Below are 27,317 nucleotides of genomic sequence, written 5' to 3' on the forward strand. Positions count from 1 at the left end.
AGCACCTAAGTCAGTTACTTTTCAAAGGAACAAAAAGTGACATGTCCCTTGGCTAGGGCAAACAGTAAATGAGTTTTCTGCTGTGCTTTGTTTTATTAGTCTAGAATCTAACATTTTGTAAGGCGCCACCACCAAGATGAGGGAAGCACGTACACATCCTGTCACTCCCTCTCCTCATTAGTGTAATTGTTTTACACATTTCAGTGCTCTATGAGAAAAAGCAATAATTGTAGTAATAGCAAATTAGCATATGTTCATAATATGTTACTAGATATCAGAGTTTCTGAGTTTTCCTAGTAGCATCAACAATTTGTTACTACCTGGATAACCATCCTTCTTTCGTTTACTCAATAAATATAAATTGAGGGACTAGGTGGGACCAGGGTTCTGTTAGATACTAGAAATTGGATGAACCGAGAGTGTGACTCCGGCTCGGTGGAGCTCACAATTCAGCTAAGAAGACAGACAAAGAAGAAGTCCTCATAAAAGTTTTGAGGGAAAAGTACAGGGTGCAATGGGAGATAAAGGTCAATTACCCAGGCTGCGGCTCACTCTGACTTTTTTTTTTTTTTTTGATTCTTGTTACATTTCAAACTTGAAAGTGAGGATGCAAGATATAGTAAATACCTTACAGGAAGCTTATTAGTCAAATAATTGAGGTTCGTTCTCTCAGTCCATCTGCCTGGAAGGTTTGCTTGTGTGTCCACCAGAGGTGTTCAAGATGCACCCTCCTCCCCGCCCCCTTACGCCCAAATCCGGAAAGAAGAGAGTAGGGAGTGGTGTGGAAGGGATGACAACGTGGAGGGGGGATGGATTCATTTTTTCACCTTTCAAAGGAGTAGGAACTAGTTGGTGAGCTCGTTCTTGAAGAACGGTCAGAGGAAAGAGCAGGGTAAGAAAGCCTTGTGAAGAGCAGAGTTCAGGGTCTAATTCCTGTTGCCTTATCAGCCTCCAGTTGTACCTGCAGGCAGAGCTGATAATGTCAAATGAGTTCAGAGCTGGGGAACTGGAGCGCCTTGGCTTCTTTACACTGACCTGGAAAATGTCAGGATAAATTACGGAATGGGTGGTTTAGGGGTGGTTGGCAATTGTAGTCCTTTCAGAAGTCTCAAAGCTTTGTGCATATTGAGGGGTTTTGTTTTGGTTTTTGTCCCTCCTCACTATTGAGTTGGCGCCAATTCACCGAGGAAGGATGGCTTGTAAATGGGGCTGAGAGCTGAGGGGAAGGAGTCAAGGACTAGGACCTTACAATGAGATAGGCATCTGCACTTGTTACAGTTCAAAATATGCTGATGGTCCAGACCGTTGTGGGAAATGATTTCAGAGTGGCCGTTAACCTTCCCCCAAACTGCATTTCTTTCTTCCTTTCTTTTTGCTTTCTTCTTTTTGTTTAAATTCGGGTAGGTAGCATCCAGTTTAGAAGACAGAATCCCGCTCTGCAGCTAAGTCTCTCGCTGGGTGGCGCAGGCGTGTGTGTGTGGGGTCGCCCCTGCGCCGCAGTCCCGGCCGGCGGGCACGAATCCCGCCCGCGCCCCTCGCTCCCTCCGACCCGCTGGGCGCTCGTGCGCGCGCGCACCGCCGAAACGCGCGCCCCCGCCCCTCGCGAGCGCGCGCCCGCCCTCCCCGCGCTCCCACAGCCCGAGCGCCGCTCAGCTGACCGGCGGGCGCCAGACGCCGCGGCTCCCAGCTCGCGAGCGCAGCTGCGGCGGCGCGGGCCCCTCACGGCGACACTCCCCCCTGCGCGCCCCTCCCCCACGCGGCACCGGGATCCCGACCGGCTGGGCGCGAGCCCGCGGCCGGCCGCTGCCCCGGCGCCGAGCGAGGAGCGAGGCTGCGGCGACCAGCGGCGGCTGCGCGGCCATGGGCGCGCCCGGGTCGCCCTAGGACGGGCGCGCGGAGACCGGAGCCGGAGCGGCAGCCTCGGCAGCGGGCCCTCCCGGGCGGCGGCGGCGGCGGCGGCGGCTGGAGCAGCGCGGCCGGGATGAGCGGGAGCGGCGCGGCGCCCGGCCCGGGCTCGGGCTCCTCCCCGGCCGCCTGCCGCTTCGCGCACTACTTCGTGCTGTGCGGGATCGACGCGGACAGCGGGCTGGAGCCCGACGAGCTGGCGGGTAAGGCCGGGCTGCGGCGGCGCGGGGCTCCCCTCAGGGACGCGGGGGGCGCTGCGGGGACGCGCGGGAGGCGGGGTGCGGGCTCCAGACAAAGTCAGCTCCCGGCGGCGCCCGCTCTCCGGCCGGCGGGGCTCTCGGGCGGAGATTTAATGACATTGTTATTTATTCTGCGTGCAGGGTGCGCTGCTGAGCCCGCGGGCGGCCGCCGGGGGCTGCCGCCTGGCGGGCGCGGGGTTATTAATAACGGGCGCGGGGGCAGGGGCGGGGGCGGCCCCGAGGGCACGGCCCCCGTCCGGCGCGCCGGCCCCCTCGCCCGCAGCTGCCGGCGGAGGCGGCCCCTGAGTCACCGGGCGCGTTAACTCCCGGCCTCGCTGCGCTCCCGCCGCTCCCGCCCCCCACCCTCCGCCCGGGCCGCGAAGTTTCAGCCCCGGCACGTGACGCGGCGCCCTCGGCCCCCTCGGGGAGGGGGCGTCGGAGACCGCGGGGTTGGCGCCCACCCAGGCGGCGGTGGCCGGCGGGGCGGGCGCCAGGCGCCGGGCGGGAGGCTGGTTGGACTTCATCCTTGACGTCGCCGGGCTGCGCCGCCGCCCGCCTCGGGTTCTGCGATGACGGTCGAGTCACCTTTTGGAATCCTGTCGATTTGGCAGTGTCACGGGAGCAGGCGAGGATCTTTGAACGCTCGGGACCGGGCACGACGCTTTGTTGACGCTGCTTGTGCTGCCCCCGAGTTTAAGTAGTTGGATATTTCCCCTCGGTTGGGTGCGCCGTGTGTTGCTGCCTGGGTTTTCCCGGGGGGGGCTTCGGTCCGTGCTCTTGACTAATTTGATGGCGCAGTGCGGGGCTGAGCTGGGGAACCGACGCTGCAAAGAGGGGGGCCGCTCAAGGATGGTGGTGGAGGGGGCGCGGGCGGGCGCGCAGTGTCGGGAGGAGGCCCCGAGAAGCCTCTGATTTTATTTTTCACGCCTTTTCTTTCTCCTTGCCTTCTTGGGATCTGAACCTGAATCTTTTTTTTTTTTTTAATGGGTGAGACAAGTGACATCTACCGCTTGAACTTTATCTGTGTCAGTGTTAAATAAACACTTAGGTCATAGCCTTTCAGAACAGCTTCTTTTGGACATAGCATTCCTTCTTGATTGCACCAATGTGTATTTTTTTTTCTTTTCCTTTTTGGAGGTGGGGCACTGGGAAGAATGTGTTAAATAGTCAATAGTAAACATAACCGTTCAGCCTTAAGATACAGTACCCATCAGCCCACCTCTTAGCTAACTTGAGTATCTTAAGTCAGCCGCACAGCAAAACGTTTTCAACAAAACCTGTGAATCTGGTTTTTTTGGAAGAGAGGGATGAGTACTGGGTTTTTCTGTATGTGTAATTATATAATCATACTGTTTTTTCCAGTAAAGATTTCATGTACATATTAAGAATGGCTATGTGAAGGGTTAAATGAAGTTAAAAAATGTTTGCAGAGAGACTTGGGGACATTCCTTTTTTGGGATTGGTGAAAGGATTATTTTATTTTTCTAGAATTCCTTTTTCCCTAAACATTTCTGTAACCATTTGTGGCACTGGGTCACTTGGAGACCTTCTGTCAGTGGCGACTGATGACAGGGAAAAAGCCTGTTTTTTGTTTTTTTTTTTTTCTTTTTCGTCTCATCTATCTGCCTAGTAAAGCTGGAACAACACCTGTAGGTCTGGCCTCGAACTCTTTGGGCATAGTGCAAATGGCTTTAACAAAATTAAACAGTAAAACATTTTTAATGCATTTTTTAGACGCAAACTGGCTTATTTTGCAATACAGTGTGTGTGTGGGTGATTGGGACTTCTGCTCATACTTGGTGTTTTGAGGTAACAGTCAGTATTGCCTGATAATACGTAATTCATTCATTCATTCATTCAGTAGATAGTTTTGGAAGCCTTTAGATGTAGATTGTGTCCTAGGCACTGGAAACAGCTGTAAACAAAGCAGTCAAAAATCCCTGCCATCACAGAGCTTCCATTCTAGTGTAAACAAGTCATAAAAATATATAGCTTGCCAGAGGTTAAAAAGTGCTGTGAGGAAAAATAAAGCAGGGAAATGCAGGTAGAGCAGTGCTGGCAGAATGGTGGGATTGGTGGGGTTATGATTTTAATAAGATGGCTAGGGAAGACCTCACTGATAAGGTCATATTTGAACAGACCCCTAAAGCAGGTGAGGAAGCAAGCCATGTGGATGGTCTCAGGGGACAGCATTGCAGGCGGAGGAAACAGGACGGAGGAAACAGGACGTACAAAGCCCTGGGGTGGGAGAGTACCTCGTTTTACAGGTAACAGCAAGTGAGGGGGAGATTGGCAGATACAATCATTGAGAAAGGGTAGGGGAGATTCTCTGGGGCCTCATAGACAATTGTGAGACTTTTACTGAAAACTGCTGAAAGGTTTTGAGTAACATAATGATGAGATCTGATATATTCTCTAAAAAGATGGCTGTGGTTGCCAGGTTGACTAGGCTATATTGGGGCAAGAATAGAGAGACCAGATAGGAGGCTCTTTTTCACTATTTGAGGTGAGAGTTGGTGGCTTGAACCAAGGCAGTAGCAGTGGTTAGAAGCTTGATCTATTTTGAAGGGAGAGACAGCAGGACTTGGTGATGGGTTGGATATGGTATTCACATTCAAAGAAAGTGATCGAAGATGACTTCAAGCTTTTCTGCGTAAACAATGATAAGCATCTCAGTTTACTGAAATTGGCAGACTGATGGAGAAGCTGGCTGGAGAAGATGAGTTCAGCTTTGGACGAGTTAAGTTTGAGGTGCGCATTAGACATTCAGATGGAGATAATCAAGTAGGCAAGGCGTCTCTCAGGGGTGTAAATTTATTTTTAGATACAAATTGGAAGCCATGAAATTGGGTGACATCACCCAAGGAGTGAGTGTAGATAGAAAAGAGAAAAAGGCTCAAGGATTGAGTCCTTGAGAGATTCCAACATTCAGAGGTGGGGAGGATGAGGAGAAAACCCAGGAGATTAACAAGTGTGCTCATTGAGAAGAGAGGAAAACAAGAGAATGTTGTATCATATTTCCAACTAATAGCCTTCTTAACTTTGTCCACAGAGCTACATTTGGGGATCCGGAAACAAGGCTAATGAGTTAGGCAAATTAATCAGAAGGTTGTTTCTGTTTTGATGCATTAATTTCAAAATTAATGATAGTTAAGTTTCTGTTTTACTTCTTTAGAACTGATCTATTTTTATCACAATTTCTTACCAAGTTGTCACCTTGCCGGTAGGTCTTAATTGTCTTCTGTTAAAGCAATTGGTAGAATTTATGTTTATTGACCTTTTTCTTAACATATGCATATTCCTAGAATTCACACTCTGCAGGTGGTGGGACATTGATATCAAAATGAGGACACAGACTGTCTGATGAAGTAACAGACTGAGACCTTATGGGAAATGAGACTTTGTGATAAAGTTACCAGGGCTTTAGAGTGTTTTTTAGATGCTTCTCCAGTAAGGCCCTGCTTTACCAGCAATGGTAGACTTCTTTCATTTCAAATAGGCCTTTGAAGTATATATAAATTTAAAAATATTTTCAAATGGAGGACCTAGAAATTTGACGGAGATGTCTCCGTATGCTGATACACCGGTGTTGTCTATTGCCCTTCCTCTACCACATCTTAGCCGTTGTGCTGCTAAGTATGTTCTCCTACTCACTGTGTGTTTTCAAGATGCACTTTATCCATAAACAGAAGTATCCCCATAAACAGAAGTATCCCTTAAATGTTAAAGCAGAAATATTTAAATTTCCTTTAATGTTAAAGATATGAAACGGTTTCAAACTGATTATTTCGTAAAGGAGAAAGGAGATATAAACAGAAGTAAGCCATTGGAATTAGTTGATGTGAATGGACGCCAGTGACATTTTGAAATTTTCCTTTTTGCCTCACATTTCCTTTAAGCCCTAGTTGTAGGAATTAACATGGATTGATTTACAGCAACAAATCTTTCAGGCAATGGAAAAATAAAGGATGTAATTAGAGCTTTATTTAAGTGACATAAATATGCAAGCTCCCCAAAGGGGAGGGTGGTCTTTACCTCCTTCTTTCCTTATAGTCCTTGGTGTTTAATAAGTGGATGAATGTAGAGTTTACTGCACAGACCTTTGTTTGGAGATCTTCCTTGGTGCCTCCAGCTATTTATTGTTAGCTTGGATTGGTTTCCAAAAGAGCTTAGAGGCAGTGGAGACCATGGTCTAAAGTCACATGTAAAGCTTGGTTGAGACTGAGGGTGCCATGCCAAGATAGTGCTGGAAGGGGCCGTAGACTTCATTTACAGTGAAGACACCAAAGTCGAGAGATTTAAGGGCCGTCTCAGAGGTCACATTGGACCAACACAGACACCGGACGAACCTGGCTGCTCGAGTGCTCGATGCTCCATAGTTATTTTACTTAAGCTCAGAAAAAAGATGCACTTGTTTGAGTTCAGCAAGCATTTCGGGCTTGCCCTTAATCTAGACTGAATGTCACAGTCAAGACTGTGCTAAAGCAGGTGTTTCAGAAACCATGGCCAGGTTTCCAGGGTAGGGGCTGCCCTGACCTGGCCACCTTTGGTAGTGCCTCAATCGTTAGCTTTGTTGGCATCCCTGGGCTGCAGTAGATGATGTTTGGGAGTTTGGAAGCTCTGGCCTGCTGACTTGGGGGCTGGGGAAGGAATAATACAAGGATCAGCCTCCATTCTGAGGGGCCAGAGAAGTTTCAAGGTCTAGTTGCTGTGATATAGTGATAATTTGATTTTAAAACTCTGCTGGGGAAAAACTCTTTATAGGGAAATTGGCCTAACAGGGAGGGCAGCTGGGCTTCCGTGGTGACCCCAGGGCTCAGGCATCTGCTTGGTGGGTAAATGCAGAATGTGCCAGCATTAGGGAGTTCAGAAGCCCAGAGAAGGTGGGGAGGATAGACAGTGAGGGGAGGAGGGAAGGACGGAAGTGTCTTTGGAGGAGGAGAAAATAGGAGAAAGGGAAAGAAAGGGGATGGGAAGAGGCAGAGGAGGCCAGAGGATCAGAGTGCACGTACGTGATGCCCACTGCTGAGGTGTGAAGCCGATGGTGCTCAGATGCCTGCGTTTATCCCTTGGTTTGTATTTCCACTGCTGGTCACAGACACTCTGGGAGTAATAAAAGTAAATGTCTGGAATACAGTGCATTGTTAGTCATATTTTCCATGAAACTCCATATGGAAGAAAACACTTTCCTCTTCTATAATTTATTAGCGGGTAGAGGCAGTTCCTACAGGAGGTACTTAAATCGACTATACTTCAGTTTTTTTTAAAAAGGTGCTTTAAGGAGACATGTGCCCCATGTCCAGATCCTTAACCTTTTTTTTTTTAGCATTTGTGTTGCTGAAGCAAGAACAAGATCCGTAACATTTTTGATTGATAACAACCTAAGTTTTGTTTGTGATAAAGCCGTAAGTAGCCATTACACTTTGGATTAATTATTCAATGTTGAATGCTTAGCAGTGTGTCAGGTTGAGGAGTATGTAGCTGACAGTCACTGTTCTGAAGGAATCCACAATGAAGCAGCAGTAATGAAATAGCCAGCATTTATTCAGTACTTTCTGTGTGCCGAGCACTGTGCTAAATGGTGCATAATTATTACCTCATTTAATCCTGACAACAACTGTAGGAGGTGACTCTATTTTCTCTATTTTATAGATGAGGAAACTGAGGCTAGATAGAGGGTTTAAGAACGCTACCTAAGTTCCTATAAGAAATGAGAAACCTGGGTCATAAGTCTATGTGATATGACCCATCCATGCCCATAACGACTACATTTGCTGTCTCCTTGGCAGCATACACTGCGTTGTGCAGATGATAAATCCGCAGTGTAGGGACCCTACACGGATAACCTTGTGATCAAATGGGATTATCTTTTAACCCCTCTATACAGGAAAGCTATTAAGAGGGAGATGACTGGTCTTTATGACCTCAGGTGGGTTGTCTCTTCTTAATAGGCAACAGTGATGCAGCGGCTTGCTTGCTTTCATTCATTCATCAAAAAATTAGAAGAGTATGTATTTCATGTTACTTTTGCTGTTATTAATGAATATTTATAATGATATTAGTATGTAAATATAAGGCATTTACTACATAAATAAAAATGCCACGTTCAAAAAAATTTTTAAAGCTTTTTCTTGCTAGGGTTTTATCATCTACCTTTTCTTAGCATAAATTACTTGTTCTTAGATAAGTTCACAGTGTTTAAAAAGAATGTCGGTTGCTTGTGGAACCATGGCTGGTGGGGCAGTCAGTGCAGTTGTTAGAGCTTCCTGGCTCCTAGGCTCAGACGGAAGGGATGAGGGTGCTGGCTGAGGTCTCTCCTGAAGGGTATTTATGAATTCCATTCATGAGGGCTCCACCCTCATGACCTAAGCACTTCCCAGAGGCCTCCCATCCAGATACCATCACACTGAGGATTAAATTTCAACATGGGGACTTTAGGGGGGAGACAAATAGTCTCTTCACCCTGGTTGGTAGAGCTGTTCACGATCTGCTCTGTGCCTGCCTTTCCTACCTTTCCTGTTACATTGGTTTTCTTGTTTTTTTTTATGTGTGTGTGTGTGCAGGTTCTTAAACACAGTGAACTTCTTGTCTCATGGCCTGTTCATCTGCTGTTCTCTGCCTTGAATCCTTTTCCCCTAGGCCAGCATTGTCTATTTTAACTGTAATATGAAACACATTTGTAGTTTTAAATTTTCTACTAGCCACGTTTAAAAAGGTAAACAAGTGATATTAATTTTAATGATGTGTTTTACTTATTTATCTAGGATATTGTTTCAACATATAATCAACATAAAAATTGTTAATGAGATAATTTCACATTTTTTTTCTTCAAAGAAAAAAAATCTTCAAGATCCAGTGTGTATTTTCTGCTTACAGCACATTTCAGTCTGGACTAGCCACATTTCAGGGTTGTGGTGGCCACATGTGACGGGTGGCTACCCTGTTGGCCCTGGAGCCCTGCATCTTTGCAAGACTGGCTTCTCCTTGTTCAGATCTTTGTACAAGTGTTACCTCCTCAGAGCGCCTTGCTAGACCACCTTGTATAAAGTAGTGTCCTTCCTCGGGCTGCCTCCCGCCCCCTGCGGTCGCCCTGCTTTATTTTCCTCACAGCACTTACTGGTACCTGACAGTGTGTTGTAAATGCATTTGCTGGCTTTTCCTTTTTAATGTCAGTCTTCCCCATTAGATTGTTGGCTCCTAGAGGGCAGGACCTTGTCCCTCTTGTTTAGTACTGTATACCCTGCAACTGAAATAGTGCCTGGCCCAAACAGATTGTTTGAATAAATGAAAGATAATTTGAGATGGACAAATATAGGACGTTTCCTTTCGTTACCAACAATAAAAGTTAGTATAATTGGTGTATGTGTGGGTTTTCTTTTTTTAATTGAAGTATAGTCAGTTTACAGTGTTGCATCAGTTTCTCGTGTACAGCATAATAGTGCAGTCATACATACATCTATTTGTTTTCATATTCTTTCTCATTGTAGGTTCCTGCAGAATATTGAATATAGTTCCCTGTGCTATACAGTATAAACTTGTTTATGTGTGTTGTTGTTAATCTGTGAAATGGAAAGTAGAGTTCTTTTTTAAAAGGTAGGCTTGAAATCGATGAAGAAGCAATAGAATGGATGAATAATTAATTTTTAAAAAGATATATGTCAGCTTTGTGGAAAACTGCTAAAATTTCTTATGTCTATAATGTTTACTAGCCTATTCCTCTCCTCTTGAAATAAGTTATGTAAATAGATAAATAAAATTAATAATCTTTTTTTTTAAACACCAATTTTATGCAAGCAAGCATACAGGTACCAGCAAGGCTTTGATTTTTTTTTTTTTAAGCAGACAACACATCTTATTTATTTATGAACTAGCGCGAAGCCATGGGCACATAAATGGTGAGTAGTGTTCATGAAATTTCAGAAGGTAGCTTCAGGTGTGGATTTAGAGGAATATCTTAGGAAGTTGCATTCAGTTTCCTTCTTTGTGGGCATCCACAGCAGTTTTGGGCATGGTCAGCCACGACAGTTCTCTTTGTTTTATAAAGTTTAATCCTTTGTATTTTTTCCCATTTGTACTTTGTCTTTATTGTACCTTGTATGATATTCTGTCCTGCCTGAGGCTTGATTTTTTAAGATGGCTCCATCTAATAATCTCTTAGCCAGAGATTCCAAAAATTTTCAATATGAGACTGTCTTCCACATTACTTTTTAAACAGAATACAAAGATAGCTGTTTTAGTGTGAGCAGCTAAGAAACGAGAATTCTAGGAATAGAAATGGAAGTATTTTATGTGCTGCTGAGACAGTACATCATAAGGCTAGAAAACTAGGAAACACTTGCCTTCTCCTTCATTCCTGTGCCTTTCCCAAGAATCAATGATTTTTACTGACTTTACTCTAAATTAAATATTGTGACTATTTTAATTAACATGGATTTCTTGAGTTAATACCTTTTATTTTTCTTTTATAAACTTGTATACATCACTGGTGCAGAAAGCTAATTTTCAAATAATGCTTTTTAAAAACAACTTTCCAAGATATATGCTAGCACTATTACGTCAAAAGTAACTCCAGGAAGTCACCTTTATATGATGAAGCTATGAAAATAGCTAACATTTATTGGGTCATGAACTGTGAGTGGTGATTTATAAACATTATATTTAATCCTCACAATAACTTTTTTAAAAATGTTATTTATTTGTTTTTTGGGGGGAAGGAGGTAATTAGGTTTATTTATTTATTGTGTTTAGAGGAGGTACTGGGAATTGAACCAAGGACCTTGTGCATGCTAAACACGTGCTCTGCCACTTAAGCTATACCCTTCCCCAATCCTCACGATAACTTGAAGGTATTACTCTCATCACTTTACAGGTGAAGAGGCTGAGAATCAGTGAGTTGTTACTCAAAGTCACAGAGACAATGAAGGCCAAGGCTGGAATTGCATCCCAGTGACTCTCTCACCATGCCGTGCTACCCTTCCATGTCCTCCAGACCAGCTGTCCTCAGCTGCTGGGGGGTGACACATTAGTGGGCCTGGCAGTTGTGAGCTGGGTCATAAAGTAATTATTAACGGTGGTTGAAGTACTGAGGTTGTAAATGATACATATGTTTAAGTAAGTGGAGTGAATTCAAGGTCTTCCCTCTAATGAGGTCACTCTTACTGCCATTCCTATGTACTTTTTTTTTGGGTGGGAGAGGAAGAAGCGGCACTGTACGCACCAAATTAGTAATTGTGGAGAGCCCCGCACGTAGTGGGAAATCTGTCTTGTTAACGCTCCTGCTGAGCTAGTTCCTGATGAGCTGTCAGTACTTTCATATTCATATTCTCTTAGGAAGACTGTTGCAAAAGGCATCTCTTTGCTTCCCTTCCCTGTAGATTAAAAAAACAAATTTGTTCCAAGTCCAAGGACACACTTAGGAGTATGTTTTTACAGCACTCAACGCTGATCTGGATTGTTTCTAAATACTCTTATCAGTTATAAAATGTGACAGTCTTTAGGAAAGAGCTTTTACACTGTAGAAAACAATAAAAAATACGAGGTAGAATTGTAATTTTAGGGAATTTAAGTTCGATCCTGCTGTGGACTAGCAGGCCGAATCCTTAGATACAGCTTGTGGACCTCTAGGTTTTAAGCTGTGAAACCTAGTTTAGAGATAGTTTAAGTACTTGGTTTTCTAGATCCCAGAAGCCTTGTGTTGAAAATCTGTTTGGCATAATTTTCTCCTGCCCAGACTTAGAGAATCCAGGCTTTGAAGATCATGTTTTGTCACCCTTTCTGTCTTCCTCTTTTCTGCCACCCTCCTACTGTCATTTATTTAACACAGAAAATTATTGTCTAGTTTGAGGGAACATTTCACGTAGCAGTGATGTCTAAGTTAAGTTCCCAGGAGCTTGGCCCAAGTTTGCTCATAGACCAGAGTTTTGTACCTTTTTTTCCCCTAGTGCCTTCTTCAAAGATCACTCTTATTTTCACCTTAGGCCTCATGAAACCACCTCCTGTTGCTCTTTTGGTCGTCTTTTCCCCTGTAACAACCTGGAGAAGAAGAAATATTTTTTTAGCAAAAATTTCCAATGTCTTTATTATTGTTAATAATCTCATAGTGAAGAAATTCAAAGGTTCAGCTGAGTATTTCTGTTACCTCCATCCCCAACAGAAGGAGGGAAGGATTTCTTACTTCCCACAGCTTTTTTAGGTTTCATGCTTTCTGTTTCTAGAATCCCTTCAGTTTCCTTCCTTTTCCATCTCTCATAGTCCTTTGGGAAAACAGGGACAATCTGCCAGATCAACAATATTCTTTTTATATATTAAAGTTACATTATTTTTTTCTCTTGTCGATCAGGACTGAAATAGCAGGGCCAGATTGTCTCCCCCCGGGCAGATGAGACATGAACTGTTTTGAGGGGAGCCAGCATCCCATGCTCTTATATAACTCCCTGACATGGGAGTCGTCCCTGTCGTAAGAATCAGCACCAGCGTATCAGCTGGAATTCCATGAGAATGAGATACTGACTTTAATAAGAATGGTTGGAGCAGTAGGAATTCAGGACTGATTACAGGTTTAAAGCCTGCAGACAGTTCACTTCTGGGACCACAGTGTTTTGTTTTATTTTCTTCACTTTAAGTTTAACGCTAATTTTGAAGGAAATTTAAATGGCTGGGGTAACAAGATAACAGACTGTTTAAAACTGTTTCCCCATCTCCTGTCTCAAGGGTATTCTTTTTCTTAATAAATAAACTTTTGTCCGGATTTCAAATTATTCTGGCTCAGCTCCAGGGAAATGGGCTTTGAGACTTGACTCCATTTGCTTTGTGTCATTGTTCACGAGAACAATGACTGTGATTTCACAGTTTTTAAAACACAAGCACTGGTACGACTGAGGTGGTTATGCCAAAGTGGGTTATTTTGTTTAGCTGTTCTCCTGTCTGGCAGCGCGTATCTTCCATTGGCAGCCCTGGCTCATTTGATTTTAAATACATACATGGAAGCCGAGTGGGCTCGAATGTAGAATCTTGTGCATTCCTCACAGGGAAGGGCCGACAGGCCTTGTTTACTGTGAACCCCTTGTAAACCGTCTCGTCCCTGGTGGAAAGGGCCAGCGGGGAGAGAGTTAAAGTCTGCGTGTGTGGCAGGTGGAAGGTGGTAGAAAACAGAAAATTAAAACCACACCTGTTATTCCAAAATCCCCGTTTCCTGATCTCCTTGATCTCTCCCTTACCCTTTTCTGTATGGAACACAGATTTTATGGTTAGAGTGTGAGAAATGGCACAGAGCTATCCAGACAAAGGCCCTAGATCCTGGAGCCCCCCCCCCCATTTCACTGTGCTAGAGGGGTCATTTCAGAGCCACCTGTACAAATGTCACCCCTGCTGGAAGTTTAAGAGAATATTCTGTTCACTCTTCCCTGGAATGAAATCTCTAGATAAGAGTCAAAATGTAGCTTTTTGTGAATGTAGCCATAAGACTGAGAAGTGCATATATTTTGTTGAATCATTAGCAGGCAGAGGCCTCAGTGTGAAATGTCTGTTGACATGTATGCACATTTAGTATTTATTTCTGTGCCCCAGTGAACTCTGTTGAATAGATCAGGTGACAGCTTTTATGCGAAAGTCAGTCTTTGAGGGACAGCTGAAGCATTGCTGTGTTACGTGTGTGAGAGAGGCTGGTGTTTTTTTCAATGTAGGGGAAAGAGGTAACTTCTTAAATTCCTTGCTCTTGAAACTAAATTCTTTCATAAAATTTAGATTTGCTTTGGGACTTAAAGGAAATGCTTGTATTATTTTAGTGAACATGACTGGATAGTTTTTGAAGGACTTCTGAAATAATGAGATACAGCCTCTTCTCAAGTGTGGGAACTGTTTTGCACCCTGTCCCCCTGGTCCCTGACCTCTGCCTTTTGACCCTGCTGCTTTGTTATGAGATTATGGGCCTTTGAGCTTTTCTCCAGTTGACCCAGGTTTCCTTACACAGCAACATAAAGCTTTAAGCTTCCTTAAAACATGTTCTTAGAATTGAGGAGAACATTCACATTTAATTGTAGGCAGGAGTTTTGTAAATGATTTTTTCTTTAAAAAATCATTTTTTTTCTGTCCAGAGTATGTATATATTTTCTAATAGGAACTTTAAAGTTTTGTGGGTGTGTGTATGACTAAACATGTTTTTCCTTTGGAGTAAAGTGTCACAAAGTAATGGTGCTTACTTAGGGAGAGACTTAAAATTCGAGCTTTCCAGGATAAGGGAACCCAAGAGAGTCCCAACTGTTTGCTCCACATTGTCTCTTTAGGTATGAGAAGTTAAAAGTCTGTATTCAGAGGGTGTTTTGCAAGAGCAACCAACAAATGGAATATTTTCAGAGAAAGTCAATTCTTTAACCTGCTTATCTTATAATAAACACTTTTTAGACACCTTACCAGCTGCCCAAAATAGAGTGGGAAGAAAATCAGGGGCAGATGAAAGGAGAGGAACGCATTTAGTTTTGCTTCTTGTTTGTAGTTTTGTTTTTGAAAGAGCGTAAAATTAGTATCAAAAGTAAAGTCTTGTGGATTACCTATATATTTTATTATTGTTTTGCATACTGTCTTCAAGTTTATCCAGAAAACTAAGCATTTGCTGTATTTCAGACATTTAGTAGGACCTTCTGAGGAGTGTGTTTTACACACTGTCAGAAAGGTTTATAATAATGAAGCTTTTGGACTTTGGTTTACAGGGTACTTTCCCGCTATTGAATATTCCATAAGAAGTGTGCATAAATAAAATAATTGACTCGAAATAATAAAAGGCAATAAGTGCTTTTTTAAAAAAATGTGACTTTTAAACTATAAAAGTATCATGTGCTCAGTTTAAAAACTGAAGGATACAAGATTATATTAAAGAAAAAAATCATCTGTTATCCCAAAGGGATGGAATTTAAAATGAAAATAGAAGTTCTGATTTCTGGTCACTAGTTAGAAGCCAGAGTGACCATTTTACTGAGGTTGTGTTTAAGTGAGCTGGGCAGTAATCTGAGAAACACAATAAGATTTTCTTTTGTCCAAGTAATTGCCACTGATTGAGTATAAGACAGCTGTGGAGATCTCCATGAAGAATTGTTGGCTGAAAGAGTGAATGAATAAATAAAATGGAGTTGTCTACCTCAGGTGTTTACTTTGAGGGATAGGAGTTAAATGCTTAATACTTGTAACACATGTATTTCTAAACCCAAATCCTCTAGATGATCAGTAATTAAAGTGAAATGGGAAAAGAAAGAGTAGTTTTGAATCTTAGGAGTTTAACGCCAAAATAACATTGAAATTTTTTTTTCTATTATGGAGAAGAAAGAGGAAGGCATTGGTGACGAATGAGATGGGAAGGCAGGAGAGACTGGTAAGCGAAAAAGGCAGTTCAGTGACAAATGAGATAAACTCTTGATCTCCATCTTACTGGGAATCCAGTTTATTCATAGTCACATAGGAGAATGGAAATGCATTTGGATGGCATAAGAAACCTCTGATGGAAAATCTGATTGTCTCCTGGGAGAGTATTTTAGGGAGGCTGAGTCTAGGAGCCCCAGCAGATCTGACACTTGTCCCTGGCAGCTCCCTTCCGTGTCCCTCGAGGGGCTGTGTAAACATTCCAGGAGCAGGGCTGGCACTGGCTGCAGAGTGCCAACAGTTTCCCTTTTCATGTGGCGGGGTAATAAGAACAGTGACAATCTTTTGATTGTCTTGCAGTGTTTTGGCCGTTGGTGTCTTTAGATCCTTTCTGTAAATTGCTTTCCTCCTAAGACACTTTCCTCCTAAAAGAGTTTCATTTGTTTAAACCAACCAACCAAAAACCTTACGATACCAAAGAAGGGATGTTTGTCATAGTTACTGGAAAAACTTATACAAGAACAGATGTGCTTTTCATTTCCCTTGAACCTGTCAATTCACTGCCATGAATATAACTTCTGTTAGTCATGACAGTGCATTCTAACAATTCTTTGAGTAAATGAGGCAAAACACTTTTTCCAAAAAAAAAAAAAGTGTTTTAAAGGGGGTGGGCGGGCAGGGAGTGAGGACTCTAGTTAGTTCTTATTTGGAGAGATATTACTTGCATTTTTGTTTCTGTTTAGTTTTGTTTTTGTTTTTTTTTTAGCATGGATTGATTGAGGTGAATTTTAGTTGCTGTAAGTACTGTGACTAGCAGTGGTTCTTTAAAAAGTTTTTTGAGAATATTAACACGTTCACAAAGGGAAGTAGAGGGGCAAGCCAGGGGGAAGTGGAATTTATTTATGCCTAGGTCTCTGCTCCCATTTTTTGTTTCTAGAGTTGGATGTATACTTCAGACACTTAAAAGAGATACATAGACTAGGTTTCTTTAAGCATTTCATGAAGTAGAGATGAGTTGAACCTGGCTTTTGGAAGATATTTCTGTCAGAATACTTGTGATTATAGGTGAGAGAGGACCTAAGAAATGAAGGAATTTGGCTGGTTTACATGTAGCAGTTTTCTGGGGCGAGGCTGATCAGGTATAGTTTAAACAGAGCTCTCGCTCCGGTTCACAGCAGTTCTTTACCGTCCATCTCTCCCCAGTGCTGACTTCTGTTCAGTTTGGCTTCCTTCACATTTGCACATCACACTTTCCCTAGAGGAGATTTGACTTTCCTCTTCCACTCCCCACTCATGCCTGAAACAAGAATCGGGATCTTTGCTGTGACCAGGTCACAATTCCCCGAGGCCATCCTTGAACCACTGTTGTGGCCAAGGAAAATGGGGTACACTGGCTGTTCAGAGACCAGTTTGGGATGCAGACCACAGGGCTGCCTCACAATGGAGGGTGGGGGAGTGGGTACTGGAAAGCGGCCTCTCTGAATGCGTGACTGTGAAGACAGGACAGAGCCCCTCCGAGGTCTCGAGCACGGGAATGGCGCGCTCCAGGCTGTGCTCTGGGGACACCACTCTGGATGCGTGGCGTAGAATGAAATCAAACTGGGAAGAGCCTACAAGTGGGGAGACCAAGTAAGGGATTGTTCTCCAAAACGAACTGGAGGGGAAGGGCCTGAATTAGGATAGTGGCAGTGGGAGTAAAGAAGCCAGGATGGGTACAAGAGGTGGGTAGACATTGGATGAACTGAACTTAGCAGCTGTAGTGTATGTGAGGTCAAAGGGGAGATGGGATGCACAGGACTGAGATTTTGGGCCCAGGCAACAGGAATATATGATAGTGTCACTCACAGAAGGAAGAAACACAGGAGGAAATAAGTTTCAGAGGATGGAGGTGAGTTGTTTTGAATCTGTGGTAGTGATGGTGCTGATATGCCTTTTTTTTCCTTTCTAGCAGGGAATACTAAAACCCCTTTCTCCACATCTTACTGTAATAGTAGTGATTAACTATGTTAAAGCACGTGTATGCGAGCAAGTAGTGAAACTGGAGCTCGGATTCAAGGCTTCCCAGAATTCAGTGATCTTCCCATAATGCCACACTTACCTCTTTTATAACCCATGCAAGTCTTTCTCCCCCTTTTCCCTCCCTCTCTCCTTTCCTTTCTCCCTTCCTTTTACTTTTAAGGGAACCAAGAACATGTGCATGTTAATTTAAGTCTGTGCTTTTAAACATGAAATATAAAAATAACCATAATTAAAAATACGGAAACTGTCCGTTACACAAGCTGAGAAGCTTGTTTTTGAATCGGGATAATTTGTTGGGCATTAATTAGGAAATAATTTACGTTTCTTCTGCAGTGCTTCAGTTTGTAGTCAGAGTGCACACTTTTCGTGGCAGGCTTTAGTGGAGCATTTAGCGTGCGTCTGTATGCTTCAGCTATGAGGCAGCGAACCATATGCTCCATAAACTCTTTGGCATTTGTACAGCAAACAACTGCCTAACCAGTCTGACTGCACATGCTTGCCGTGGGTTCTCGGCACGCCCACCCAGAAAGTTGAGGTCCTCTGGTACTGCTCCAGGGCTGTGCCTGCCCGTTGGCTGAAAACGCGTGTACAGTGCACACCGTAGTGGGATGTAACTGCTCAGGAAACAGCTACTACCTTCATTAACATAATCGATTGAATTAAACCTCAGGCACTTTGGTGAGATTAAACACCTTAAAGGTGTTGCTGAAACTCTCCTTTAGACATTAAAAGACAGTCCCTAGAATTGTGTCCTTTTTTTTTAACTGACAGCGAATTCTCTCCATTATTTTTAAAATAAGAGTAACACATTCATGTGGTATCATTTTTCAGAAGATAAAAAAATACTATTTAAAAAAATGTGTCCCATTCCTTTCCCCAGCCATCCAGTTCCTTTCCCCGGCCACAACCATAGTTACCACTTCCTTGTGCGTATGTCAGAGGTACTCTCTGTGTTCCATGACACGTTTCTTATAAATCTCAGAACATACTCTTTGATCTTTGATAGAATTCTCTTATCCATGTTACTGCCCTTTACCTCACTTTATTTCATAATATTAATGATAAAGCTATTGCTTGTATTTTTTATTGCATATAGCACGTCAGGTACAAACCCAGTTTGCAGTTGGCAGTCACATTCAGATACGTTAAATGAATCTTCTGAGTTGGCATTGCTAGTGATAGAACCAGAAGGGAGAGTCTCCTGGGTCCAAATTCAGGCCCCTTTCCCTGCAGAGGAACTTAACCATTCTCAAGTGTTGAAGAGCCCACCCCTTTAATCTGATGGAAAGCAGGGCACTTGTACTTAAAAAGAGCAATAATAAACCCATTCAACTGAAATCACATTCTGAATGAAAACAAGACAAACTTTGGGCCATTTTACACATGAGAGTTACAGATTTTGTTGGTTACCCGTCTGTTTTAGGAATAGATTATCTACACGTGCAAGCATACCTTACTTTATTGCGCTTCCTTTACTGCGTTTTTTTACCCTGCGCCCAGCAAGTCTTTGGCTCACTTTGTGTCTCTGTGTCACATTTAGTAATTCTTGAAATATTTCAGACTTTTTCATTATTATTGTATGTGTTTTGGTTGATTTGTGATCAGTGATCTTTGATGTTACTATTGTAATTGTTTCCAGGGTGCCACGAACCAAGCCCATATAAGATGGAACTTAATGGATAAATGTTGTGTGTTCTGGCTGCTCTCCCGACTGGATGTACCGTGTCTCTTTCTCTCCTGGGGCCTCCCTACTTCTTGAGACACAACAATATTGAAATTAGGCCAGTTAAAACCCTGTGATGGTCCCTAAGCATTCACGGGAAAGGAAGAGTCACACCTCTCTTGCTTTAAATCAAAAGCTAGGACTGATTAAGCTTAGTGAGGAAGGTGTGTCAAAAACCGAAAGGCAGAAAGCTAGGCCTGTGGAGCCAAACAGTTGGCCAAGTTGTGAGTACAAAGGAAGAGTTCTTGAGGGAAATTATAAGTGCTGCTCCAGTGAACGCATGATTGGTAAGAAAGCAAAGCAGCCTTATTGCTGACATGGAGAACGTTGTAGTGGTCCGGATAGAAGATCAGACCGACCAGCCACAATGCTCCCTTAGGCCAAAGCCTAACCCAGAGCAAGACCTAACTCTCTTCAGTTCCATGGAGGCTGAGAGAGGTGAGGAAGCTGCAGGAGGTAAGGTGGAAGCCAGCAGGGGTTGGCTCATGGGACTTAAGGAAAGTAGCTGTTTCCATAACATAAAAGTGAAGCAGCAGGTGCTGATGGGCAAGCCTCAGCCGCGTAGCCAGAAGCTCTGGCTCAGCTTGTTGGTGAAGGTGGCCACACTGAACAGCAGATTTTCAGTGTAGAGGAAGTGCCCTTCTATTGGAAGAAGACGCCGTGTAGGACTTTCATAGTTAGAGAGAAGTCAGTGTCTAGATTCAAAGGATGGCATGACTCTTGTTAGTGACTAACACAGCTGGTGACTTGAAATTGAAACTAGTACTCATTTACATTCTGAAAGTCCTAGGACTCTTAAGAATTGTGCTAAATCTGCTCTGCCTGTGCCCTCTAAATGGAACAACAAAGCCTGGGTGACAGCACATCGGTTTACAACATAGTTTACTGAATATTTTAAGTCCACTGTTGAGACCTGCTCAGAAAAAAAGATTCCTTTTACAATATTACTGCTCATTGACAATGCACCTGGTCACCCAAGGGCTCTGATGGAGATGGACAGTAAGATTGATGTTGTTTTCATGTCTGCTAACACAGCATCCATTCTGTAGCCCATGGATCAAGGAGTCATTTTGACATTCAAGTCTTCTTATTTAAGAAATTATTATATATATTATGTGTTATCATTGTAAGACTATAGCTGCCTTAAGTAGCGAGTCTTCTGTTGGATTTGGATAAAGTCAACTGAAAAGCTTTCTGGAGAGGATTCATCATTCTAGACGCCAGTAAGAACATTTGTGATTCATGGAAAGAGATCAGAATATCAACATTCACAGGAATTTGAAAGAAGTTGATTCCAGTGCTCATGGATGACTTGATGTGGTAGAAATAGCAAGAGGACTTGAATTAGAAGTGGAGCCTGAAGGTGTGCCTGAACTGCTGCAATCTCATGATGAAACTTGAAGGGGTGAGGAGCTGCTTCTCATGGAAGAGCAAAGAAGGTGGTTTCTGGAGATGGAATCTGCTCCTGGGGAAGATGCTGTGAAGGCTGTTGAAATGACAACAAAGGAGTTAGAATGTTACATCACCTTAGTTGATAATGCAGCAGGGTTTGAGAGGAGTGACTTCAATTTTGAAAGTATTCCACTGTAGGTAAAACGTAATCAAACAGCATTGCACGCTACCGAGAAACTGTTCATGATTTGGCAGACTTCATTGTTGTTTTATTTAAAGAAATTGCCACAGCCACCCCAAGCTTCAGCAACCACAGTCAGCAGTCATCAACACTGAGGGAAGACCCTCCACCAAAGCAAAAAGCAAAAGATTCTGAGAACTCAGATGATGCATACCATTTTTTTTAGCAATAAAGTATTATTTTTTTAATTTTCTATTTTTATATACTTTTTAGAGGTTACTTTCCACTTACAGTTATTACAAAATATTGGCTATATCCCCCATGTTGTATAATACATTCTTAAGCCTATCTTATACCCAGTAGTTTGAACTTCCCACTCCCTTGCCCCTATATTGTTCCCCACCCCCACACTCTGGTTTGTTCTCTGTATCTATGAGTCTCCTGCTTTTTTTGATATTCACTTAGTTTGTTGTAGTTTTTAGATGCCACATATAAGTGATACCATGTGGTAATTGTCTTTCTCTGTCTTATTTCACTTAGCGTAATGCCATCTAAGTCCATCCACGTCGTTGCAAATGGCAAGATTTCATTCTTATTTATGGCTGAGTAGTAGTATTGACACAGATATAGATGTAGATATCATGTCTTCTTTGTCATTCATCTGTTGGTGGGCACTTAGGTTGCTTCCATGTCTTGGCAATTGTAAATAATGCTGCTGTGAACATCGGGGTGCATGCATCTTTTTGAATTAGTGTTTTTGTTTTGGATATATACCCAGCAGTGGAATTGCTGGGTCATATGGTAGTTCTATTTTTAGTTCTTTGAAAAACCTCCGTACTGTTTTCCACAGTGGCTGCACCAATTTACATTCCCACCTACAGTGTACGAGGATTCCCTTTTCTCTGCATCCTCACCAACATTTGTTGTTTGTAGACTATTTGGTGATAGCCATTCTGACAGGTGTGAGGATATCTCCTTGTGGTTTTGGTTTGCATTTCCCTGATGATTAGCAGTACTGATCATCTTTTGATGTGCCTGTTGGCCATCTGCAATTCCTCTTTGGAAAAATGTCTTTCAGTTCTTCTGCCCATTTTTCATCAGGTTTTTTTTTTTTATGTTGAGTTGTGTGAGCTGTTTACATATGTTGGATATTGACCTCTTGTCCGTCATATCATTTGCAAATATTTTCTTCCATTCAGTAGGTTTTCTATTCATTTGGTCTATGGTTTCCTTTGCTGTGCAAAAGCTTTTAAGTTTAATTAGGTACCATTTATTTATTTTTGCTTTTACTTCTTTACTTCGGGTGATGGATCTAAAAAAATATTGCTGTGGTTTATGTCAAAGAGTGTTCTATGTTTTTCTCCAGGAGTTTTATAGTATCTGGTCTCACCTTTATGTTTTTAATCCATTTTGAGTTTATTTTCATATATGGTGTTAGAGAGTATTCTAACTTCATTCTTTTACATGTAGCTGTCCAGTTTTCTCAGTACCACTTATTGAACAGACTGTCTTTTCTCTATGGTATATATTCTTGCCCCCTTTGTTATAGATTAATTGCCCATATGTGTGTGGGTTTATTTTTGGGTTTTCTATCCTGTTCCATTGATCTATGTCTGTTTTTGTGCCAGTACCATGCTGTTTTGATTACTGTAGCTCTGCAGTATAGCCTGAAGCCAGGGAGCATGATTCCTCCAGCTCTGTTCTTCTTTCTCAAGGTTGTTTTGGCTATTTGGGGTCTTCTGTGTTTCCATACAAATTTTAAAATTATTGGGTTTAGTTTTGTGAAAAATGCCGTTGGTATTTTGACAGGAATTGCATTGAATCTGTAGATTTCCTTGGGTAGTATGGTCATTTTAACAATATTGATTCTTCCAGCAATAAAGCATTTTTAAATTAAGGAATATACTTTTTAAAATTTAGGCATAATGCTATTGTACATTAGTGGACAATATATAGGATAGTGTAGATGTAACTTTTATATATGGTGGGAAACCAAAAAATTTGTATGACTCACTTCAGTGTGATATTAGCTTTATTGCTGCTGGTCTGGAACTGAACCCACAGTATCCCTGAGATACATGCCTGTAATTGACTAAAGGCACCCACTTAAGCAAGGCATATACGTTGGTAAAAAGGGCTCAACTACATGAATGTAAAAGGACTCAATAGATGTAGTCCTTTGTGGGGGGTTAGTTAGGTTGGTTGGTTTGTTTGTTTATTTATTTATTTATTTTATGGAGGAACTGGGGGCTGAACCCAGGACCTTGTGCATGGTAGGCATGCTCTCTACCACTGAGCTGTACCCTCCCCACTCCTTTCTTTTTAATAGGTAGTTGAAAATCATCAAGTGTAACTGTACGTGTTGCATTAGTGAAAATTTTACTTAAAAAAAACCCTATTATCTAAAGAAGTACAGAGCGTATGTTTTGGTTTAATTAACCTTTTTCTTTGGTAAGATACTGTTCTACAAATTATGTGACATCACCCAGCCTTTATGGAGTCTTGGTATGCTAAGTGGAAGTTTTGACTGATTATGGTAGTTAAGTAGGAAATTATCCAGTGTAGGGTGTGTTTTGTTTTGTCTGCTTAGAAAAATGAACAAACAAGAAAACCTCTTTAGTATGAAAAGTTTCAAATATATGTAAAAGAGAATAGTATAATGAACCTTCATGTGCCCATCAACTTACCAGCTCACTGCCATGTTATTTCATCTTCATCTGCCTCCCTCTTTACTGCTACCTACCACTACGGAATTATTTTGAAACAAATACCAGATTTTATGTCATTACTACCATAATATTTTAGACTATTCCTCTAAAGGTAAGTACTCTTTTATGGACACTTAAATGAGTTTTGATTTTCTGTTTAATCTTCTGATCCCAGTTATAAGCAATTTATATAATGAATAAACAGTGTGAAATGTCTCATTAACCAAATTCAGTAATTAAATCAAGAAGTACATTTTGTATGTGCTTTTAACATTTTTAAAGTTATGTTGACATAGATTTTATGAAAGTAGTTAATTATTAAAAGCATCAATGTTATTCCAGCTTAGAAATTTAGACCTTTTTTTGCTCGTGGTCTTCCACTTTTTTTTTGAGGTATTATATTGAGGTATAAAATTTATAGTATTATATGTGTTTTAGGTGTATGACATAGTGAGTCACAATTTTTAAAGATTATGTTCCATTTACAGTTATTATAACATGCTGGGCATATATCTTGTGCTGTATAGTAAAAGACTCTTTTAACACCTTCTTACAAGCAAGCTGTCAGTAGGGCTGCTTAATTATATTAGTTAACTTACTGTGGAACAAATTATCGTAAAATTTAGCGCTGAAAACAAGTGTTGATTGTATTGCACACCTTCTGAGGGTCAAGAATTCCAGGAGCCACCTAGCTAGGTGGGTCTGGCTCAGGCTTTCTCTTACAAGGTTGCAGTCAAGCTGCTGGCAGGGGCTGCAGTCACCGCAGGGCCCAGGCCAACTGCTTCTAAACTCATTTGTGCGGCTGTTAGCAGGTCTCTTGTTTCTCACCACTTGGGCTTCATGTAGGCTGCCTGTATGTCCTAATTACACGGCTGCTGGCTTCCCTCAGAGCAAGTGATGAGAGAGAGACAGACAGACAAACAGGTGGAGAGGGGGGTGGCCCATGATGGCCTCTGCAGTTTTCTATAAGATAATTTCAGAAGTGGCATACCATCATTTCTGCCTTGTGTTCCTGGACCCACAGTCCAGGCCTGGTTCTCTGTGTGAGGGGACTTGACAAGGTTGTGCGTGCGAAGGGCAGAAATCTCTGAGCCGTCTTGCAGGCTGGCTGCCACAGTGATTCTGGCGATCGGAAAGCTTTTAAATCTCTGATATAGGTAGGACTTAAAACCTTCAGCAATGACTTTAAATAGAGTATGTCCAGGCTGCGGTAGTGTGCGGGAATTGGAAGCAGTCTGTATTTGAAGGAAATACAGCGGCAGGGTTGGAGTGTGGGCTCTGAAGCGGGTTGTCCTGGCCAGTGACTTAAATTCTCTGCCTTGTAGTATTAGTTCTCTGACTTCTCTTGGGATTTGCTGATCAGGTACTTTGGAACAGTGCCTGGCACATAGTGAGCACTCGAATGCTATTTGTAATTTTAATTTTTTATTGTTAAAGGAAGCTGAGTGAGCTCAGCGCTTCTGTGTCCGGACCTCAGGGCAGGACTTTGGGAGGCGAGTCGGGAGGGGGCGGGGCCGGCGTGCTCGGGAGGGACTGTCCCCCCGCCCAGGCGGAGCTGGTCTGTGCTGGTGTCTGCGAACCCTTGGCGATGAGTGTCTACTTTGTTTAGAAAAGAGTGGTTAGCTTTTGTAGCACTTCCTTTGTCCATTTTTGCTTCAGTCATAACACCTGGACTCACGCTTCAGCCTCAGCAGTATGGGACTCACAGATGTTCTTCTCTTTCCTTTAAAATTAAAAAAAAAAAAAATCCCACTTTGAAAGAGAACCAGTGGTGGTATTGCTCTTTAAAAAAAGAAAAGAGAAAGGAAAATGAAAAAAGAATGAATGTAAAGGGTGATAGTGGAAGGGAACTGAAAAGTGCTTAATAAATTATGTAAGGAAGCATTTGGCTTCGGTCAGAAATTGAGTTGTTAGCCAGCTGCAAACAAACCCATCTGGCACACTCTTTCATTATTCTTCTGAAATATTCATGGGCTCCAACAGTCCCTGCCTTGTTTCCATTAAATCCTCGCATATTCTCGTCTTCAGTAGCCAATCTGGAGTCGCACTGGGGTCGCCCTGGTTTTGTTTCCTTGTTGCTGTGGATGTAATCAATGAAGAATAGAAATTCAAGGGAAAGTTTGTGTATACTCCAATGCTCTTGAAAAATAAGCTGTGAAAGAAATTAAATAATGTAGGACTTGAGCAAAGTAATCACCACTGTTCATTATACTTAAAAATATCTGTGATACTCTGAGGATCTCTGAATTATGAATCTCTTTTGATCACTGGGCAGTAACCTTCATTTTCATTAAAGAAATTTTGTTTTTGATTTAGAGAACATGTGATTAGTATGGCAAGCTTAAAAGATTTTATTTCTAAGAGACATTTGCATGTTATTCATTTCTCAGAGATCTCTTGAAATAATTTAGAGTGCAGATAAGAGAGATGAAAAGGAATCCTCTTATATTTTAAAGTTAACTTTTTTATTGAGGTATAGTTGATTTTCAGTATTAGTTTCAGGTATACAACATAGTGATTCAATATTTCTATAGATTATTATTATTCTCCATTTAAAGTTATTACAAAATAATGGCTCTATTTCCCTGTACTGTACATGATATCTTTGTTGCTTATCTATTTTATACATCATAGTTTGTATCTCTTAATCCCAAACCTCTATCTTGCCCCTTTCCCCTTCTCTCTCCCCACTGGTAACCACTAGTTTGTTCTATCAGTGACTCTGTTTCTGTTTTGTTATATATATTTGTTTGTTTTATTTTTCAGATTCCACAGATAAATTATAATAACAGAATATGTTTTCATCTGACTAAGCATAATACTCTAGATTCATTCATGTTGTCATATATGGAAAAATTTCATTCTTTTTTATGGTTGAGTAATATTTCTGTGTGTGTGTGTGTGACATCATCTTTATTCATTCATCTGTTGATAGGTTTCTTCCATATCTTGGCTATTGTAAATAACGCTACTATGAACATTGGGATGTATATATCTTTTCAAATTAGTGTTTTTTTGGTTTTTTTGGATATATACCCAGGAATGAAATTGCTGGATCATATAGTAGTTCTGTTTTTAATTTTTTGAGGAACTTCCATAGTTTTCCAACAGTGGCTGCACCAGTTTACATTCTAACCAACAGTATACGCTTTTCCCTTTTCTCCACATTCTTTACATTTGTTATCTTTGTCTTTTTTTTGACAACAGCCATTCTGACAGGTGTGAGGTGATGTCTCATTGTGGTTTTGATTCGTATTTCCCTGATGGTTAATGATGTTTGGCATCTTTTCATGTACCTGTTGGCTATCTGTGTCTGGAAAAATGTCACTTCAGTTATTCTGCCCATTTTTAAATTGCGTTGTTTGGGGAGGTGTTGTTTGTTTTTTGTTTTTTTGTCTTTTTGCTATTGTAAGAGGTTTTTTTAAAAAAAAGTGTATGTATATATTTTGACATTAGCCCCTTATCAGGTGCATGGTTTGTATATATTTTCTCCCATTCATTAGCTCGCTTTTTTATTTTGTTGATGGTTTCTTTTGCTGTGCAGAAGCTTTTTGGTACAGTATAGTCCCACTTAACTTATTTTTGCTTTTGTTGCTTTTGCTTTTGGTGTTATATTAAAAAAAAATCATTGCCAGGACCTATGTCAAGGAGCTTAATTACTGCCTATGTTTTCTTTTGGGAGTTTTATGGTTTCAGGTCTAATGTTCAAGTCTTTAATCCACTTGAGTTACTTTTTGTGTATGGTGTAAGATAGTGATTGAGTTTTATGCTTTTGCGTGTGGCTGTCCAGTTTTCCCAACATG

General features: G+C 41.8%; 1 protein-coding gene across 2 annotated transcripts in view; it reads left to right on the forward strand.

The window, feature by feature from the left end:
- Window positions 1-1,830: 1,830 nt before the first annotated feature.
- DENND5B (DENN domain containing 5B) overlaps window positions 1,831-27,317 on the forward strand; it is a 155,081-nt gene continuing 129,594 nt past the window's right edge. For both annotated transcript variants that reach the window (XM_072954518.1, XM_072954519.1), the window contains exon 1: window positions 1,831-2,108. In XM_072954518.1, coding sequence (XP_072810619.1) covers window positions 1,982-2,108 — 127 coding nt within the window. In that variant the 5' untranslated portion in view covers window positions 1,831-1,981. The remainder of the gene's footprint in view (window positions 2,109-27,317) is intronic.

This window comes from Vicugna pacos, chromosome 34, assembly GCF_048564905.1.
Source record: "Vicugna pacos chromosome 34, VicPac4, whole genome shotgun sequence".
Classification (NCBI taxonomy): domain Eukaryota; kingdom Metazoa; phylum Chordata; class Mammalia; order Artiodactyla; family Camelidae; genus Vicugna; species Vicugna pacos.